The sequence below is a fragment of the Acinonyx jubatus genome, chromosome C1 (genome assembly GCF_027475565.1).
Source record: "Acinonyx jubatus isolate Ajub_Pintada_27869175 chromosome C1, VMU_Ajub_asm_v1.0, whole genome shotgun sequence".
NCBI lineage: Eukaryota > Metazoa > Chordata > Mammalia > Carnivora > Felidae > Acinonyx > Acinonyx jubatus.
In genome coordinates, this window is record NC_069381.1 from 76,765,296 (window position 1) to 76,784,161 (window position 18,866).

Below are 18,866 nucleotides of genomic sequence, written 5' to 3' on the forward strand. Positions count from 1 at the left end.
GGGAAGTGGAGCTACTTACTGAGAAAATACAATTTGTGAAAATTAGGAATGTCAGCAAAAACTTTATCTGTTACATAAGTACAAATTAACTGAAAAAATATATAAGATTTTGTAGCTTTTAAATTTATTGTGGTTTGTTCAGAACTTAGAGTTAGAATATCTTCATTGCCATAACTCTGGTTAATAAGGCTTTTGATTATTCAAGATAGGAGATATGAATATATTTTCATTTCAAAACTTTAATAGAGGAAACTTTTCTGATAGAAAGATATTGATCTTTAGCAATTTTTCTTAATCTTTTTAATACCTGCCTTCTAGAATTTTATAGCAGTTTGGCTATATGCAATTTCCTTAGCAAAATCATAATCTTTTGTAATTTTGGTTATCAAGGATGGAGCTCTAAATTAACTTTTATTAGTTCCTTAATATTGATTCATAGTTCTTTAACTATCCTTATTATGAGCTGCTCTGTCTTTACTGCAGTAGCATTCTGTTTAGATGTGTGAAATGTTTGAATGGTAACATCTGTGAAAAACATTTAAGTGTTGTAAATTGTGTTACAGTTGTTTATTCCACATTATTTAAATGATTATATTTCATGTATTTTCAAACCTTATTTTATGCACTTTTGAAAAATACAGGCTCAATTCTGCTTTATTAAATAAGATTAATTAAATGGCCAAGCTGTGATTTCCAAGGAAAGTTTTATTTAAAAATTCTTTAATTAAAATTTCAAATAAGATATTGAATCAGTTCTAAGGTGGAATTGGAATGAAATCCCAAATCTTTGAAAAATATAAATGAGATATCTTTGGAGTAAAAGCAGTACTTGACTGCAGATTTGTTGTGTTTTGGTTTTATCATTTAAATTATTTTCTTGACTGACATCAGTGTATGCAAATAGTCATGTGTAGCTTAGTCAAGAACATTTATTAAACATTCGTAAAAATGTAACGCTTTTCTAAATGATTTTTCATAACCTTCAAAATATCATCAAATATCAGATCAAATATGTAAATGAGATTTGACAGTAAAATGAATTCCAGATGCTTATATCCTATGTTAGCTGGGCTTTGCTAGTATGTACACAAAACCTATTGAGAGTTTTCTTCTTCTTCTTTTTCTTTTTTTTTTTTTTTTTCCTACTGATAGTTTTCTAATTCTCAACAGCTTTGGCTATCTTGAGTGATATAATAGGGAGGAATATAACTAATAGATTCAATTCCATAGATAATATTACTGAGAATCAAATGGGATCAGCTCATTGGTGGTAGTACTTTTAATTGAAATCTTAAAGAAAATAACTTAAGGAACTGTCTAAATGTTAGCTCAGATACTTGATTAGTGTGGAATAGAATTATTTTTCAGGGGGGCAGCTGAGTGGCTCAGTCGGTTAAGCGTCCAACTTCGGCTCAGGTCATGATTTCAGGGTTTGTGGGTTCGAGCCCTGTGTCAAGCTCTGTGCTGACAGCTCAGAGCCTGGAGCCAGCTTTAGATTCTGTGTGTCTCTCTCTGCCCCTCCCCTGTTCATGCTCTGTCTCTCTCTGAATCTCTCTCTCTCAAAAATAAAATAAACATTAAAAACAAAAAAAGGAATATTTTCAGGAATGTTTATAATTTCAGTTGTTTAATAGTTACACTCAAACTCAGCGGTTATGGCATCAATTCTTCACCTGATTAAGACAAAGTAAATTTGTCACTTCATTCATTAGACTTTTTGCTTTTATTGGCTTCAGTGTAACATTCAGAGGAGGAAATTTATGAAGCCCTTTAACAGTTTCTTTTTTAAAAACACTTCCTTAGTTATGGGTGACTTACAAACAGGACTAAAACAATTTCTCTTTTTAGTTTTACAACCTAGGTTTTCTGTAGAAGTGATGAGGATATGATTTTTTTTTTCATGCAAGGGGATAAAGGACAAAATGGACTTGGTTCAAGTCCAGATTTTGTTATACCTTTTTTAGGCGGAGAATGGTTTAGTGCATGTAGGAAGTACACAATGACAGTTGGGGAATACTCTTTGGCATTTAAGAGAAATAATTAGTTTATCACTTAAAATTTTAAAACTGTGATGACTTTCTCATCAACTAAAGTATTTTCAAAGCACTAGAAAGATAAATTCAAAGACCCAGCTTTGATTAAAAACCTATATATATTGAGGTCCACACTTGAGCCTTGAGTCTTTGAAAAAGAATGATAAATTTTGTCTTGTGTATTTAAAAATTATCTGTTCAAAAATGGGTCTTCCTGAATAAGCAGGCTGTCTAGAATAGTATTTTCTCAGTATGTTAGAATCACCTGCAAAACTTTTAAACTAGTGTCCAAACCTGAATTAAATATAGAATGGGGCTAGATATATGTGATATCTAAGTATTCCAAGTAACTTTAATACGCTGCTATGTTTGAGAACCATTGATCTAGGGGGTTTTTTGTTTCTACCTTTTTAATTTTTTTTTTTGTTATAAATGTTTATTTATTTTTGAGAGGGAGGGATAGCACAAATGGGGGAGTGTTGGAGAAAGGGGGACCACAGAATCTGAAGCAGGCCTCAGGCTCTGAGCTGTCAGCCCAAAGCCCAATGTGGGACTCGAACCCACAAACCTGAGCTGAAGTTTGATGCTAAACCAATCGAGTCACTCAGGCACCCCAGTTTCCACTTTTTGTACTTGGGTTGTGTTTATATATTAAAATAAGTACCAGACACTTCAATGAAAATTGCCAAAGCAGTCTGTAAAGGGAGCACATTTTTTTAGTTCAAAGACAAATTGCTTATTTGGTTTTTTTGTTTGTTTGTTTGGTTTTGGTTTTTTAACCAACAGACCATGTCTTAGGTGATAAGTTTGGGCAAATCATTTAACATCTCTGGACATGCTTTTTTCCTATAAAATAAGGTAACAGAAGCAGGTAGTGAATTCCAACTACCTTTTTAAACCCTGTTCTGTGTAACAGAAGTGTGATTTAGTTTTCTAATTCAAAAATCTTCAGTAATTTTTTTCCGATATATATGGCATAACGTTCTGGTTTTGCATTATGGTATTATATTCATATTCAGCTTATTAAACTTTTCTTAGTCTATACTGTCTTCCTGATAACATTTGCTATATCTGGAACATTTATCTCAGTGCTTTGAGAGGTGATGGATATTAAACCAACTCTTTAATCAAATATTCAATTCCAGCTCTCTTTTATTCTATAATTAAAATTTTTTGCCTTAGTTTAAAATGAAAACTTTTTTGTAATGTTTATTTTTGAGAGAGAGACAGAGAGCGAGCAGGGGACGGGGGCAGAGAGAGAGATACACAGAATCCACAGCAGGCTCCAGGCTCTAAGCTGTCAGCACAGAGCCAGACACAGGGGCTCTAACTCAATGAACTGCGAGATTATGACCTGAGTTGAAGTCAGATGCTCAACCGAGCCACCCAGGCGCCCCTAAAATAAAAACTTTTCCATCAGAGTTTTATGTTGAGGTTTTGGGGGAGATGTGAAAATAGAACATGTTACATAACATGCATAATATGCATTTGTTTAGTAGTTCACATATATTACCCAATTTGATTCTGTTAAGGTGGGTATGCATATTATCACAGTTCCCTGGAGAAATTAGTTGACAGTATATATGTTGTCACTATAGTGCTCAGTTTCATTAAGATTTGCAAGACCTGAAGAGCTTCTTCACTAATTGAAAGGGGATCTTAAACTTGATAGTGAAAATGTATATGTTTGCCTTTTAACTACAAGGGCCAGGAACTCATAAACAGTTTTATGTTTTATGTTTCTAGAAAGTCAACTATGTAAAAGTAGAATGAGAATCAAAATGCTGAGTTTTAGGCTGTCATTAATTATTCTTATGTCCATAGTCTAAGACTTTTATGAAACATACTGTATCGGATGGTTTTGACCTTTTTTTATTGCAGTATAACTGACATACAATATTAGTTTCAGGTGTACAACATAGTGATATGGCATTTGTGTACTTTGCAAAATAATGACTACAGTAAGTCTAGTTACCATTCTAGTTAAAAAAATTTTGATGCCTTTTCCTAGTGTCTTCAGATTCAGATAATTTTTAAAATTCTGAGCTATTATATCAGAAAACTAAGATAATGCCCTTGAATTTTTTAGTAGAACACTAATATATCTCATATTTTATTATACTTAAGAGTTTATGTAAATTGTAGAATAATGTAGTTTAGGTGCATATTTGAATATTTAAGATAGCTGTGTAGATGTGCATATATTATATGATCATATTAATGAAGTCTGTTTTTTTTGTTCAAAGCTGAAACCATAATTTATCCCCTAAATGTGAAAGCTACCTGGATCTATACCCTCAATCTTTGCTGTCTATATTCTTCCCTTCCCTTCCCTTCCACCTAGCCCCCAACACTTAAATAATACTTAGTGGAGTGACATTAAGATGGTTCGTGTCATTTCAAAACTTGAATTCTTTAAACTAAAGCACGTCATTGAGTGGCATTTAGCAATTTTAACAATGTCCAGCATCAAACATTTTAGGAGAGGAAAGAACAGTAACACATCCAGTGGAAACTGATGGCATTTCAGGAAGCAGAAGGTAATTATTAAAATTAGAACGTTTTAAGTTTGAATAAGATTTGGTATTAACCAGCTTTGGTGCCCTGGAGCCTGAAACAAATAATGCTAAGGTGGCTCATCAATGCCCACCTGGAGAGATGGGTCAAGGCATTAACTGGCAGTTTGGTGCTTTACTGCACTGGCCTAGGCTTATGATTGGGGAGGACAGCACCAGAAAATATTGTAAGATAAAGAAAGGAACTTATGAGTAGCATGTCAGAGATCTCTTTTTATATCTACTGTACCACCAGTGTCTGCTGTAAAGGTATTTCTAAAGGTAAAGAAGGTACTATAAAAACCATTTGTTACAACATAGATAGTTGAGGCTGCCAAATAGCTAGAGAGTAAATAAATAATTGTTTGGGATCTTCCCATAATGCTTAGTAAGCAGAGCAGACTTTACCATGAAATCAAATAGCTTCACTTTTCATAACAGACTGTATCCTCTCAGATCAGTGATATATCCTTCTCTTATAGTAAGTTCTTAATTATTTTAATTAAGTTCCTTGTGGCTGTATTTATGGCTACTTGGTAAAAGATGATTTTGCTATAATTCGTTCTACTTGTTTAAAACCTTATCTGTGTTGTAACTTGTTCCTGTTTAAACTGTCGCTTATTCAAGCTCTTTACTATGCTGTTCTTTTTTGCCTAAATAATCCAAACTGAAATTTGTGAGTGGGTATTTATTCAATTATGTGGAAAAGAAAATATCCCCTTTAAAACACAAGTATCTCTTTAGAATTTTGACTGATTCAAAGGGCAAAAACCTGGTAACTATAAGAATTTCTTGATTTAAGAGGTTGGTATTAAAGACATTTTCTTGAGATGACCATTTTATTTCTAATATGAAAACAATTTATAATTTAAATGGTAAGGTTTTAAGCTAATAAATATTGAAATATTTATTTATATACATTTGCAGAAATGTTTCCTAAATTTACTGAAGCAAAACAGAATGATTCTCCTAAAGAACAAGTAAAGGTAAGTTAATTCCTCCTTTTTTACCTCAGAATTTTAAAATGTATGTTATAACTCAACTGGTATAGTAGTAGCTTCTTTATAATTTGTTTTGATTTTGTTTATAATGAAGAGCTGTCACATTTTCAGTTTGTCAACTAAATACTCAAAGATTTCTTCCTAAAATTGAATACAGGAAGTATTTGGCTACATTTTTCTAATAAGATATAACTGTTCTATAAATCATATTAGTAGAACAAATGATAGAAGTTTTGAGTTAGTCTTGAGAGCAAATACAGAAGAAAGGCCTTGCTTTCCCTATGTGCACACAGTAGGATGTAGGGTACACACAGTAAGGTGGGATTTCTAAAGGGGGTAGGAAAATGGTAGGTAGGGTTTCTAAAGATAAAGCTTATAATTACCAGCTACTAATTTTAGCACATCTATCATTAGTAGTTGACATGCTTTGAAAAGGATAGAAGTAATTTTATCTCTTACTAATTCAAGTTGTAATTCTCATTAAAGTTTTAATCCTCTGTACCTTCCTGAATATAGAATTACAGGTATATACCTTTATTAAATTATAAATTAACATCATCTAACTAGGTTAGGGATGTACAACATAAATACCTCTGTTGAGGGAGCTCTCTATTATGAGAAGAGATAGATATATAATCACCCTATTAAGAGGTTGCATGATTAGCGCGATCATCTATTTTCATAATTGAGAAAATGTAGAAGGAATATATATACTATCTGAAGGAGAAAATGCTTAAAATGGCTTTTAAACTACAGGGAAGGGAAAGAAATGGTTAGTACATTGACGCAGATTAGGGACTTACTTTTTCTAAACAGAGGTAGTAGTGTGAAGAGAGGCAAAGAAGCACAGAAGTTGTGTTCAGGGAAAAATGGCAGCAGAGGGTATTTGTCAGGGATTAGCTGGCTTGGGGGACATAATAAAGAGGGCTTTGAACACCTAGATGAAATGGTAATTAATTTGGTAGACAAAAATCAGTTCTCAAAGGTACAGATTGTTGCCATAGATTTTAGTGAAATCAAAACTATATCAATGAACTTTGAAAGCATCCTCAATACATAGCATATAAAATGCTGTCTTTTTATTTTAATGTTTATGAGGGAGGGAGGGAGGAAAGGAGGCAGCAGAGAGAGAGGGAGACACAGAATCAGAAGCAGGCTCCAGGCTCTGAGCTGTCAGCACAGAGCCTGATGTGGGGCTCGAACTCACAGACTGAGATCATGACCTGAGCCGAAGTTGGACGCTCAACTGACTGAGCCACCCAAGTGCCTCTAGAATGCTCTCTTAATTATCTGTTTGTGGCCAGAATTTTTTCAGTCTCACTCACTGAGGAACAAAATGCCCATTGATAATAAAAGAGGGAATTTTTTTTAGAAATATGAGTAAATGCATATATTTGTGTGTTTCAGAAAGTGATTTTTTGTTGATTTAAACCTCAGCATTTGACTTTAACTTTGCGGCTTGGGTCTATATTATTGTTGGAACATTTCTATGGCATTAGTTTTATTCAAGCTAGCATAGGTATTCATACACTTGCCTTATTTACTCACTCACTCTAACCCCTTTATTAGATGGGGAAAGACTGTCTTACTGATCTCTGTACTATCTACAACTCAAAGCTTAGTAGATAAGACACCTGGGCTTTGGTACTATAACTTAGCTTGTGACTAAATAGTTGTGAGATTCTAGGAAAGTTGCTTTTATTATATCTGAGTCCTATTGTAAACTATAAACAGGGATAATAGTTACATTGAACTCATGAGATTATTGGTTGAATTGAAGAGCTTTATATAAAAGGTTTAGCCTGGTGCCTCACACATTGTAAGCATTAAATAAATGTTAGCTATATAATACAGTTTTTACTTACTAAATCAGAATTTTGTTGATAGTCTTACAGGTCAACTATCATGTGATTTTTACCCACCCTTCTCATTATGCCTATAATTCAGTAAGGTAAAGGGGGTAAAAGAAAGCAGATTAGTCTCTAGATTTGGTATAAAAGCTCCCAGGAAAGCATTTGGAAATAAGCAGCACTATTTAATAACGTATGTAAGTTTGTATGTATTATTAACTAAGACTATAGGCTTTGACTAACTCTACCTAAAACTATAGGATGGCCAAGTCTTTTAATCTTTCCACACCTTATTTTTCTCATCCCTAAGAATGGGATAATTATACCCTAATTATATCATAGTTGAAGGTAGTTTTAAATTATATTCTTTTCCTCTCTGTTTCTACTTTTTTAGTTAAACTTCTTGTGTGGTTAAAACTCTGAAAGACAGTTGTCTTTATCTTTGTCTTAACAGATACAGTCTTCTGCACAAGATCAAGCCTCTGCAAAAACTACCCTTTTTTGTCAGACTTCATATTCATGTGAAACACCACCAGATCACCATCAGTTAGCATTTAATCATCAAGAATTAGAACATTTACACAGTGTGAAAAACATTTCATCTTTACAAATTCTGCCTCCCTCAGGTAAGAAATTAACTAGTTAATAACTAGTAAATTTCAGGTTAGAAATAATCACTGAAGCACATTATTAGAAATTATCTGCTTTATTTTTAAAGGTATTCATTACATTTGAATAAGAAAATTATATGTACAGTTCACATGCAGTTTATTTTCATATAGATTATATACATTGGCTTGTGGGTCAAATACTAAAACCTTTCACTGCCAGAGCCCATACTACTGAGTTCTGAGCAGATTTGGGAAATGTTGCTCAATTTCCATGATTCCTATTTGAGTTGGAAAGGTAGGATGGAATAAGGAAAAGATAGAGGTTTTATAGGTAGAGAAATTAAATTTTATACATGAGAAGTAGTTTACAGCTAAGGAAACTTAGGACAAAAATACTTGCCTAGTGGTGGTTCCCATTTACCAAAATCATCTTCCAAACCTGGCTAAATTTTTATATTGTTACATTCATTTGACTACAAATATCTTGTCTGTTAGTCTTGTCAGAAGTGGAGTTATTGCCTGTCTCATCCTGATTCTCCTGCCGTGTATGCCACAAACGATAATTCTCCGATACTGATGAGCCCAGCCTAGGGAGTGCCTGAACCTTGAGATAGTATTCAGGTCTAGTCTAGAATCAGTTGTGAATATTCCTCATCCATGTCGCCTTCCCTCTAGGAGGCTGCCCACCAGTTTCTATTTGGCCTTCCAAGGGCAGGGGTTTCTCCAAAGCAGAAGTTGTTTCTAAATTGTTTTACTACAGTACAGATTAGGAGGAAGAGAAAAGTTTTGATCCTCCTTTAGTGCTTCCAGTGAAAGCTCTCTGTTTTGTGTTTCAGTATTTCATTTTGTATGTAACTCAAGTTATAGCTCTTCAGTGTGGAGAAGGGAATGGAGATCAAAAGAGAAAATACCTAAAGCAACACTGGAAGGCATCCCAGGAATTAAAAAAAAAAAAAAAAGATCCAAAGTATAAAATATTTATATCCATCCTTTTGTGGAAAAAGGTTTTCAAAGTATGCAGGAGCATAACTGAAGGTGTGTTAATTCTAGGTCATGAATTATCTTGAATGCAAGTGTTCCATTTGGGTCTTTTATTTTTCACACAACAAGTGGCTTTGTTTTTTTTTAACGTTTATTCATTTTTGAGAGACAAAGCGCAAGCAGGGGAGGGGCAGAGAGAGGGAGACACAGAAACTTAAGCAGGCTTCAGGCTCTAGCTGTCAGCACAGAGCCTGACACAGGGCTCAAACCCACGAACCGCGAGATCATGACCTGAGCCAAAGTCAGTCACCTAATCGACTGAGCCACCCAGGCGCCCCTCAACAACAAGTAGCTTTAAATAGTAGCCTAACAAAATTAGATTTTATAATCGGAACTGATTGCTGCTTAACTGTTTAGGGGACAGACAGATTTAAGATGAAGATGCTCTGATGTAGGTGGAACCAAGTAAGGAAGCTGAGTGCTATATAGTCTAGGAGAGAAATTATACGAGGACCATAACTGAGTCAGTAAGCATGGAAAGATGTGGATAAATTAGAAGAATATTTTTGTGGCACAGCGCATAGGCTTTGTTAGAATGAATGTCTCACCAAGGTATCATCCAATAGTTAGATTGAAAATAAGAGGCAGTGCTCACTTTGGGCATATTTGAGGTACAAGAGTATCTGATTAGAAATATACGACTAGAACTAATAGGGTATAGCAAGACTCATAATTTATGAATCACCAGCATATAGAAGCTACTTGAAGCTGTGAGAATGGATGAAAACATCCAGGAAAATGTACAAAGCAAGAAGAGGAAGGTTAAGGACGAAATTCTAGGAAACAAAACTTCCTCAGTAAAAATTTTAAAAAATTAGTTAAAAGATGATGTTATCAAATCACCAGAGTACAAAAGCGCCACAAGAATATACTACAGTGCATTAAAGTAAGATGAGGAGTGAGGCTTAAAGTTGGCAGTTGAGATTTTTTACTTTCGCAAAAGGTTTTTTTAGTGGCCATTGTGATTGAGGTAGAAGCCAGATTTTTGTAAATTGAGAAGTAATCTGAATGTAGCCAGTCTTTCAAGAAGTTTGTTGGAGAGGATAGCTGTAACTTTAACAGGAAGATAGGTGGGGTTTTTGTTTGTTTTGTTTTTGGGGGTTTTGGTGTTTTGTTTTTTGTTTGTTTTCTAAGACTGGGAGAAGTTGTTTTGTTATGTTTGAGTTTTTGAATCAGATTTGAGCATGATTGAAGGTTGATCAGAAAGAGCCACCGTAGGGAAAGGTTGCTGTTTTCATTATAGCACTTTTGTAGAACAATTGATAGGGATAGCCCTGAAGAAGAAATAGACAATGGAAAACCAAAAGAATGCATTCATGATGGTCTTTTGTTCCTATTTTGAGAAAACACCCTATCTGTGAAAAGTCAGGCTTTCAATATTTAAGTCTTCAGTTGGGGTAAGTTTATTGTATTTTACTTCAATTTGGGCTTATATGTGATTGTGAGTAACATAGTGTGTAAAAGGAATTTTGTATGATGCCACAGATGCTATTCTGTTGCACTAACCAGGTTTTTCAGAACCCAGTGGTTTGCATTCGCTAACTGTAGGTGGCACTATGCCCAAGGGAAACTACAAATGTATATAAGCTAAAATATATATAGAAGTCTACTTTTCTGGAGTTTAATCTCGATGGAAATAAATTTTTGGTTAAGTCTTTTAAACAATAAAGATTTTTTTCACTTAAGTTTTCTTAATAAAAAAAAGCTTGAAAAATGTTAGTACAGAAAAGCTTTAAGAAATTGAATCAAGTGTTGTCAGCTTTTCCCAAAATTACTGCCATCATCTCCATATGAACTAGAAGAAGCCTCTTTTTTTCCCCTTAAAATAAGTTGAAGCTCTTAGTTATAAAGGATTATTAGTCTTATTCTTATTACTTATCCATTTCCCAGCTTATAAAAATCTTCACTCAGTTGTATTAAGAATTAAAAAAAAATACTTACGCTGTCATATCATTGTGAATTAACATGGCAAATGAAAAGGTTAAAGAGTTAGCCATCAAGTAGGAGAAATAAACAATTGGGTATGCGAAATAAAAATAATGTTCCCTAAAAGAATCAAAATGAAATTTAAGGAGGTGAGGAAGGCAAAATTACCTGATCTCTTTGGCAGATGTGTATTTTACAGATTAAGTTATCATTTGAGCTGGATATTGGAGGAAGAAGTAAGACTTATCTATGTATATCTAGGACTGAAAGGCATTTTGGATGGAGAAAACAACATGAATGAAGGTATTTAGGCAATCAATAATTGGATGTGATTAAACCTTTGGTTGGATGAATAGGAATATGGGGAAATGAATTTGGGAAGGTAGACCAGTTCAGATCATAAAGAACCTTGATATCTAGAGACTTTGGACTTAATGGTAATGGTATAGTCAGTGGGGAGCCAGTGAAGGGTTTTGTTTTGTTTTGTTTTGTTTGTTTGTTTTTTTGTTTTTTTTTGGAGCAAAGGTGTGCTTCAAAGTAATTAATATGCCAACATTATGTAGGCCAGTTGGAGGAATGGGCCATAGGAAATAGCCCATTTCCTATGGGCTATTTCCATAGCAATTGCATTTTTGCAGTAGCAGAAAAAAAACGAAGTGATGGAAAGAAGGAAAAGGGAAAGGTTAAAAAATTATAAGGGTCGAACAAGCAAGTCTGCAAAAGATGAATATATGCTAGGTTTTAAGAACAAAGGAATATAAGCTTCAGTGACTCAGAGAATATGGGCTAGATACTGGTCCGGGTTGCAGAACATAAGTCTTAGGAAAGATGAGTTCTGTAGTGTTTTGGGTACCAGAGGGTAATCCCCATAAAAATGTTTTTCGGAAAGTTGGACCTTAACATACTTCCCCGGCTTCTGTGATACTATTTTCTTGATCGTCCCATCTCTCAGAATATTCCTTACAGATATCTCTGTATCTGCCTTAAGCCCTTAATATCTTTTTGCTTCAGGGCTTTCCAGCCATGTTCCAAAGCCTAGGTTTACTGAGCTAGTGATCCTCTCCACTTTCATAGCAATAGGCTTGGAGCAGCTTTCCCATTTACCCAGATTTTCCATACATTGATCATTTTCTACTTATTATAACATGTAAAAGGTTGAAAGGCAGTGATCTGTACATTGTGCCTAAGTGATCTTGGTGTCTGTTACTTCTGGTCTCATTTTTACAAATCAAGCATTGAGGCCCCATGCATGTTTATACACCTCTGCTGACCATCTTTCCTTCAGCATCTCATAGGTATGTCAAGCACAGCATGCCAAAACTGAATTTCCCGATTTTAATCTTTCCTCTTTAATTTTTTCATTTTTTGCTTTAAAAAACACTATGACTGGTGCGCCTGGGTGGTTCTGTGGGTTAAGTGTCCAACTTTTGGTTTCGGTTCAGGTCATGGTCTCCTGGTTCGTGAGTTCAAGCCCCACATCAGGCTCCATGCTGATAGTGCAGAGCCTGCTTGGGATTCTCTGTCTCCCTCTCTCTCTACCCTTCCCCCACCTCAAAAATAAATAAACTTAAAAAGATAAAAATAAATTATGAGAAATAAAAAACACTATTACTTTATTAACTACCAATAGAGCTGGCCTACATGGGGCAGTGGATGCTCTGGGCTCAGGGTACATGTAGGATGTGAGGAGGGGATAATGATTGAGAGTCTCTTTTGAAGGAGAGAGTGTGGTCTGGAGGCCAGGCCCAAGAGCACCTCACATTTGCTTCTAGAAATGGGTAGACCTAATAAAGTAGTCATGGCAAGATATGGCCATTCCACCAGAAAGATGCAGAAATTCTTGGAAATCTAGCTGTCCATCACAGTTGAGGTCTAGTTTTTTCATCATACAGTCTAGGACACCAGGGTCCTTCCGGTTCTTTAGGAAGGCTTCCACTTCTGTATTCATGAAGGCTGGGAACTCTTTCTTGGAGAGGTGCAGTTGTTAGCCTCCTTTCCAGCATACTTGTGGGAAACAGCAATCAGAAGCTCAATGCACTGCTCAGTCTCAGTAGGGCTGGATATTTTTGCCATGTCTATGTGAAGCAGGCATGGAGCCTGTGACCAGGCAGTGGCAGCACGGCTCCTTTTTCATTCTTTTTTTTTTAAATTTACATCCAAGTTAGTTAGCATATAGTGCAACAATGATTTCAGGAGTAGATTCCTTAGTGCTCCTTACCAATTTAGCCCATCCCCCCTCCCACAACCCCTCCAGTAACCCTCAGTTTGTTCTCCATATTTATGAGTCTCTTGCTTTGTCCCCCTCCCCGTTTTTATATTATTTTTGTTTCCCTTCCATTATGTCCATCAGTTTTGTCTCTTAAGGTCCTCATATGAGTGAAGTCATATGATGTTTGTCTTTCTCTGACTAATTTCATTAGCATAATACCCTCCAGCTCTATCCACGTAGCTGCAAATGGCAAGATTTCATTCTTTTTGATTGCTGAGTAATACTCCATTGTATATATATACCACATTTTCTTTATCTATTCATCCATCGATGGACATTTGGGCTCTTTTCATACTTTGGCTATTGTTGATAGTGCTGCTGTAAACATGGGGGTGCATGTGTCCCTTCGAAAGAGCACCTGTATCCCTTGGATAAATACCTAGTAGTGCAATTGCTGGGTCATAGGGTAGTTCTGTTTTTAGTTTTTTGAGGTACCTCCATAATGTTTTCCAGAGTGGCTGCACCAGCTTGCATTCCCAGCTCCTCTTTCATTCTTAATAACAGCACTGCCACCACCTATTTCAGCAAACTGAGTCATTTAGAATTTAATTCTCTTGACATGCATACTCTTTCTACATCTTAAATAATATGTGGCCTCAAGCATAGAAGGGATGTAGTTATGTACTTAAAGCTATACTCCCCGTTTTTCCCTTCCTTGTTGAACTGAGAAAAACATAGGTATGTTAGGCCATGTAGGGACATACAAGTTTAAACTTTGTTCTTTTATTCATGCCTCTGGTTTAACAGTTTTTTCTCACCCTTCCATGATCACTCCCATCTCTTAACATTCCTCTCTTTTTCAAGCCTCAACCTCAACTAGTAGGATTTGGCCAGAGAATCAGTCAAGGGATTGACGGATGGTAGAAGGTTCAATGTAAGTTCCTACATTATAGTATGTAAGTGGCCAGGATTTTGTGACCTTGGAATCAGTTAACAGAGATAGTAACTTAGTTGTCATTTGTCTCTTCTGACCTTTTGCTACTTGTTAGGGCCCGTAGTAAAGAACTAGGGAGAAGTGAAAGAGAAATGACTCAACTAAGTTTCTGCATTAGGATATTCATGGTTGCATATGCCAGAAAACTCAGTTCGAGATGACATGAATGATGTAAGTAATTTTGTTAGTTATATACAACCACTGGTCCAAAGGTAGGTCAGTCTAGGCATGGTTTGACCAAAGCTTAAGGTATTTTTCTGTAGTTATCTTTACTGGTGATAAGTGAAACATTTGTATGAAAGTTTAACAGCTAATACAATTGCATAGTTTGTTCTTTTTACCTCAGAGTCAAGCCAACCTCTTGCATTTCGTACATGTTATCTTCTCACTGGCTAGTCTACGTATTTAGTGTCTTAGTTCTTCCATTCTTTGTGTTTTCTTTGTTTTCAATTTGACCACCAAGAAGTATCTTTCCCTAGGATCCCTGCATTGGTGTAGGCCTGCTCTTTACTAAATGACTCACTTGTGTTGGGGTAGGATTACCATGATTGGTTTGGCCTAATGAAAACCCATCTTTGGAGCAGAGGTCATTCTGCACACTGGGGGACTGCTATACCATGGGGACAAAAAAAACAGATTTTGGTGGGTGGCCACTGTGTCAGCTATCCTTTATGAAGACAAAACAAGAGGACATAAGTTCCAAGCAAAAAAATGTTTATTTTTCAGTAGAACAATTCCTCAACTAAGAATATTCCAAAGTTAAACAGCATAAACAAATTAATCCTTTTGTTTTCGTAGTTTTTGACCTGGGTTGGGAGGGAGAAGAAGTCAAGTTATGGACAAACAAGATGAAATATCTTGATTATACTATTCTAAAAATGTGTGCATCTAGGTGATTGTGAACAACATTTGAATGGCCTAACTATGATGCATCAGTCTGGTGATAATGACACAACGGTGTTAGAATCTGAAGGTCCAGTACCTGTGCAGAAGGTAAGAGTGATGTTACTTTTTTTCCTAACAAATTTGAAGGGATTTAAAATTGAATATAGAAGTGGCACAAGAGGTATTTTAAGCCTTAACTTGAATGAGATTTTGGATCTCTAAGCCTATTTAATAAAAAAATTTTTTACCTATCTAATAAAATTAAAAAAATTTACTTGTGAGCAGCACCGCCCCCCATCCTCTATCATCAGTTCCCATGCTTGTGTTTAAGTTTTATAATGCTGCATTTGCCAGCTATCCAGATTTTAAAGCATGTCATAAAGCTGTCTTTTAGAATTTGTGGTGGGGGATTTCCTAATGGAGTCTTTTTGTGTACTTAATCTCAAACCACACATTGATCATCCTTTCCACAAATATTACAGATGTTTGGGATACATTAAATAGCTCAGCTACTCTTCTAGGCATTGGAGTCTTTCTCAGAAACTTACTGTAAAGGAGGTGTTTATATACCTTGTCTTTTCCTTCTTTCCCTCCCTCCCTCCCTCCCTTTCTTTCCTTTATTTTTCCTTGCAAATACTTCAGAGGACAAGTCTTATTATTCCTATGTTTCAGCACACTTAGGAATATGATTTTACCATAAGGAACACACTGATTTGGTCCTTGTGTTTTCTTAGTATCTTTAATTCTCTTTGATAATGTGCTAATAATTACTATCATCAAAGATTATGTTTAATTTGGGTGTCTTGTTATTGATAAGAACCATTTAAAAAAAGTGTCTTTTCTGATCATCCAACATTAATTTTTTTATTTTACTGGTTTTTGTTTTATTTAATTTTTCAATTTTTTTAACGTTTATTTATTTTTGAGAGAGCGTAAGCAGGGGAAGAGCAGAGAGGGAGACACAGAATCTGAAGCAGGCTCCATGCTCTGAGCTGTCAGTGCAGAGCCTGATGTGGGGCTCGAACTCATGAGCCATGAGATCATGACCTGAGCGAAAGTCAGACGCTTAACCAACTGAGCCACCCAGGCGCCCCCTGGTTTTTGTTTTAATAACAGAAGTGTCACCTATCCCCTTTACGATGGAAAGAATAGTACTGCAGAATTTATTTACTTTAAAAATTTTATTTTCGAGAGCGAGAGCAGGAGAGGGGCAGAGAGAGAGGGACGCAGGGGATCTGAAGCAGGCTCTGTGCTGAGAGTGCGCTGAGCCCGATGTAGGGCCCAAACCCACAAACCATGAGATCATAACCTAAGCCAAAGGCAGACATTTAACTGATTGAGCCACCCAGGTGCCCCAGTGCTCCAAAATTTCTAAAATATTTGGTTTACTGTAATCTTTATGTTTCTAATTTAACAACCTTGTTTATAATTTTGATTGAGCCAAAATAAAGTTTAAAAACAATAAGAAAATTTCCAAAAGGGCAAAAATAAGCAGCAAAACATCTAGTATATGTCATACAGTTGAAGTTTGTGCCATAGGTGAAAGTGACATAAGACCACTCTGATTATTTCCAATGTCTAGCATGTAGCAGGAACTAAAATGTTGACATGAAAGCTAAAGGAAGAATGGGATTCTGGGGATTGTTCTCTCACGACAGACTTTCCATTCTTGACATTTCCTACCATTGCTCCCTCACTGTCAGTAGTATTACCTCCTATTGAAAAGAGAGGCTATGGAATTTTGGTGCTAGAAGAGCTCTTTGAGAATTAGTCTATGTGAATAAACTGCAACCCAGATGGTTCAAGCATCCTGCCCAAATAAGAGCTGGGACTAAGACCAAAAAAATTTCAACGCACGCTCAGACTCTTGTCTTTTTACTTGGAAGCCCTAGCTTTGCCATTTTTCTCTTCTGCCTCAGGAAAAGATGTTTCGTTACCAAGACTAACTCATCTCTGTTCGTAATTCTCTTGCATTCAGCAGATTTATTATAGTGGAGGTCTCCTACCATCTCTGTAATCTCTATTATTTTTTTTCTTATTTGTGCCAGTACCATATTGTCTTGATGATTACAGCTTTGCAATACATCTTGAAGTCCAGGATTGTGATGCCTCCAGCTTTGGCTTTCTTTTTCAGGATTGCTTTGGCTATTCGGGGCCTTTTCTGGTTCCATACAAATTTTAGGATTGTTTGTTCCAGCTCTGTAAACAATGCTGGTGTTATTTTGATAGGGGCTGCATTGAATGTATAGATTGCTTTGGGTAGTAGCATCATTTTAACAATATTTGTCCTTCCAATCCATGAGCATGGAATATTTTTTCCTTTTTTGTGTGTCTTAATTTCTTTCATAAGCTTTCTATAGTTTTCAGTGTATAGACTTCTCACCTCTTTGGTTAGGTTTATTCCTAGATATTTTATGGTTTTTGGTGCAGTTGTAAATGAGATAGATTCCTTGACTTCTCTTTTTGTTGCTTCATTATTGCTGTATGGAAATGCAATTGATTTCTGTGCATTGATTTTATATCCTGCAACCTTCCTGAATTCATGGATCATTTCTAGCAGTTTTTTGGTGGAATCATTTGGGCTTTCCATATAGAGTATCATGTCGTCTGCGAAGAGTGAAAGTTTGACTTCCTCCTTGCTGATTTGGATGCCTTTATTCCTTTATTGCTTTATTCCTCTTTGCTATTTGGATGACTTTTATTGCTGAGGCTAGGACTTCCAATACTGTGTTGAATAACAGTGGTGAGAGTGGACATGCCTGTCTTGTTCCTGACCTGGGGGAAAGCTCTCAGTTTTTCCCCATTGAGGATATTAGCAGTGGGTCTTTCATATATGGCTTTTATGATCTCGAGGTATGATCCTTCTATCCCTACTTTCTTGAGGGTTTTTATCAAGATAGGATGCTGTATTTGCCAAATGCTTTCTCTGCATCTATTGAGGATCAATGTGGTTCTTGTCCTTTCCTTTATTGATATGATGTATCACATTGATTGTTTTGCAGATATTGAACCAGCCCTGCATCCCAGGTATAAATCCCACTTGGTCATGGTGAATAATTATTTTAATGTATTGTTGGATCTGGTTGGCTAGTATCTTGTTGAGGATGTTTGCATCCATATTCATCAGGGAAATTGGTCTGTAGTTCTCCTTTATAGTGGGGTATTTGTCTGGTTTTGGAATCAGGGTGATGCTGGTTTTATAGAATGAGTTTTGAAGTTTTCCCTCCATTTCTATTTTTTGGAACAGCTTGAAAAGAACAGGTGTTAACTCTTCTTTAAATGTTTGGTGGTAGAATTCCCCTGGAAAGCCGTCTGGCCCTGGACTCTGGTTTTTTGGGAGATTTTTGATTACTAATTTGATTTCTTTACTGGTTATGGGTCTGTTCAAATTTTCTATTTCTTCCTGTTTCAGTTTTGGTAGTTTATATGTTTCTAGGAGTTTGTCCATTTCTTCCAGATTGCCCAATTTATTGGCATATACTTGCTCATGATTCTCTTATTATTTGTATTTCTGCAGTGTTGGTTGTGATCTCTCCTCTTTCATTCTTGATTTTATTTATTTGGGTCCTTTTTCTTTTTGATCAAACTGACTAGGGGTTTATCAATTCTGTTAATTCTTTCAAAGAAACAGCTCCTGGTTTCATTGATCTGTTCTACTGATTTTTTGGTTTCAATACCATTGATTTCTGCTCTAATATTTATTATTTCCTGTCTTCTGCTGGTTTGGGGTTTTATTTGCTGTTCTTTTTCCAGATCTTTAA

The 18,866-nt window shown here is 35.7% G+C and overlaps 1 protein-coding gene and 1 pseudogene across 6 annotated transcripts in view; one reads left to right on the forward strand and one right to left on the reverse strand.

Moving 5' to 3' along the window:
* Window positions 1-18,866, forward strand: part of BRDT (bromodomain testis associated) — a 79,182-nt gene that overhangs the window by 39,117 nt on the left and 21,199 nt on the right. For all 6 annotated transcript variants that reach the window (XM_027058614.2, XM_053214423.1, XM_015064428.3 and 3 more), the window contains 3 exons: window positions 5,516-5,574; window positions 7,894-8,065; window positions 15,113-15,213. In XM_027058614.2, the coding sequence (XP_026914415.1) occupies window positions 5,516-5,574; window positions 7,894-8,065; window positions 15,113-15,213 (332 nt within the window). The remainder of the gene's footprint in view (window positions 1-5,515; window positions 5,575-7,893; window positions 8,066-15,112; window positions 15,214-18,866) is intronic.
* On the reverse strand, window positions 12,644-14,147 carry LOC106968064 (protein S100-A11-like; annotated as a pseudogene).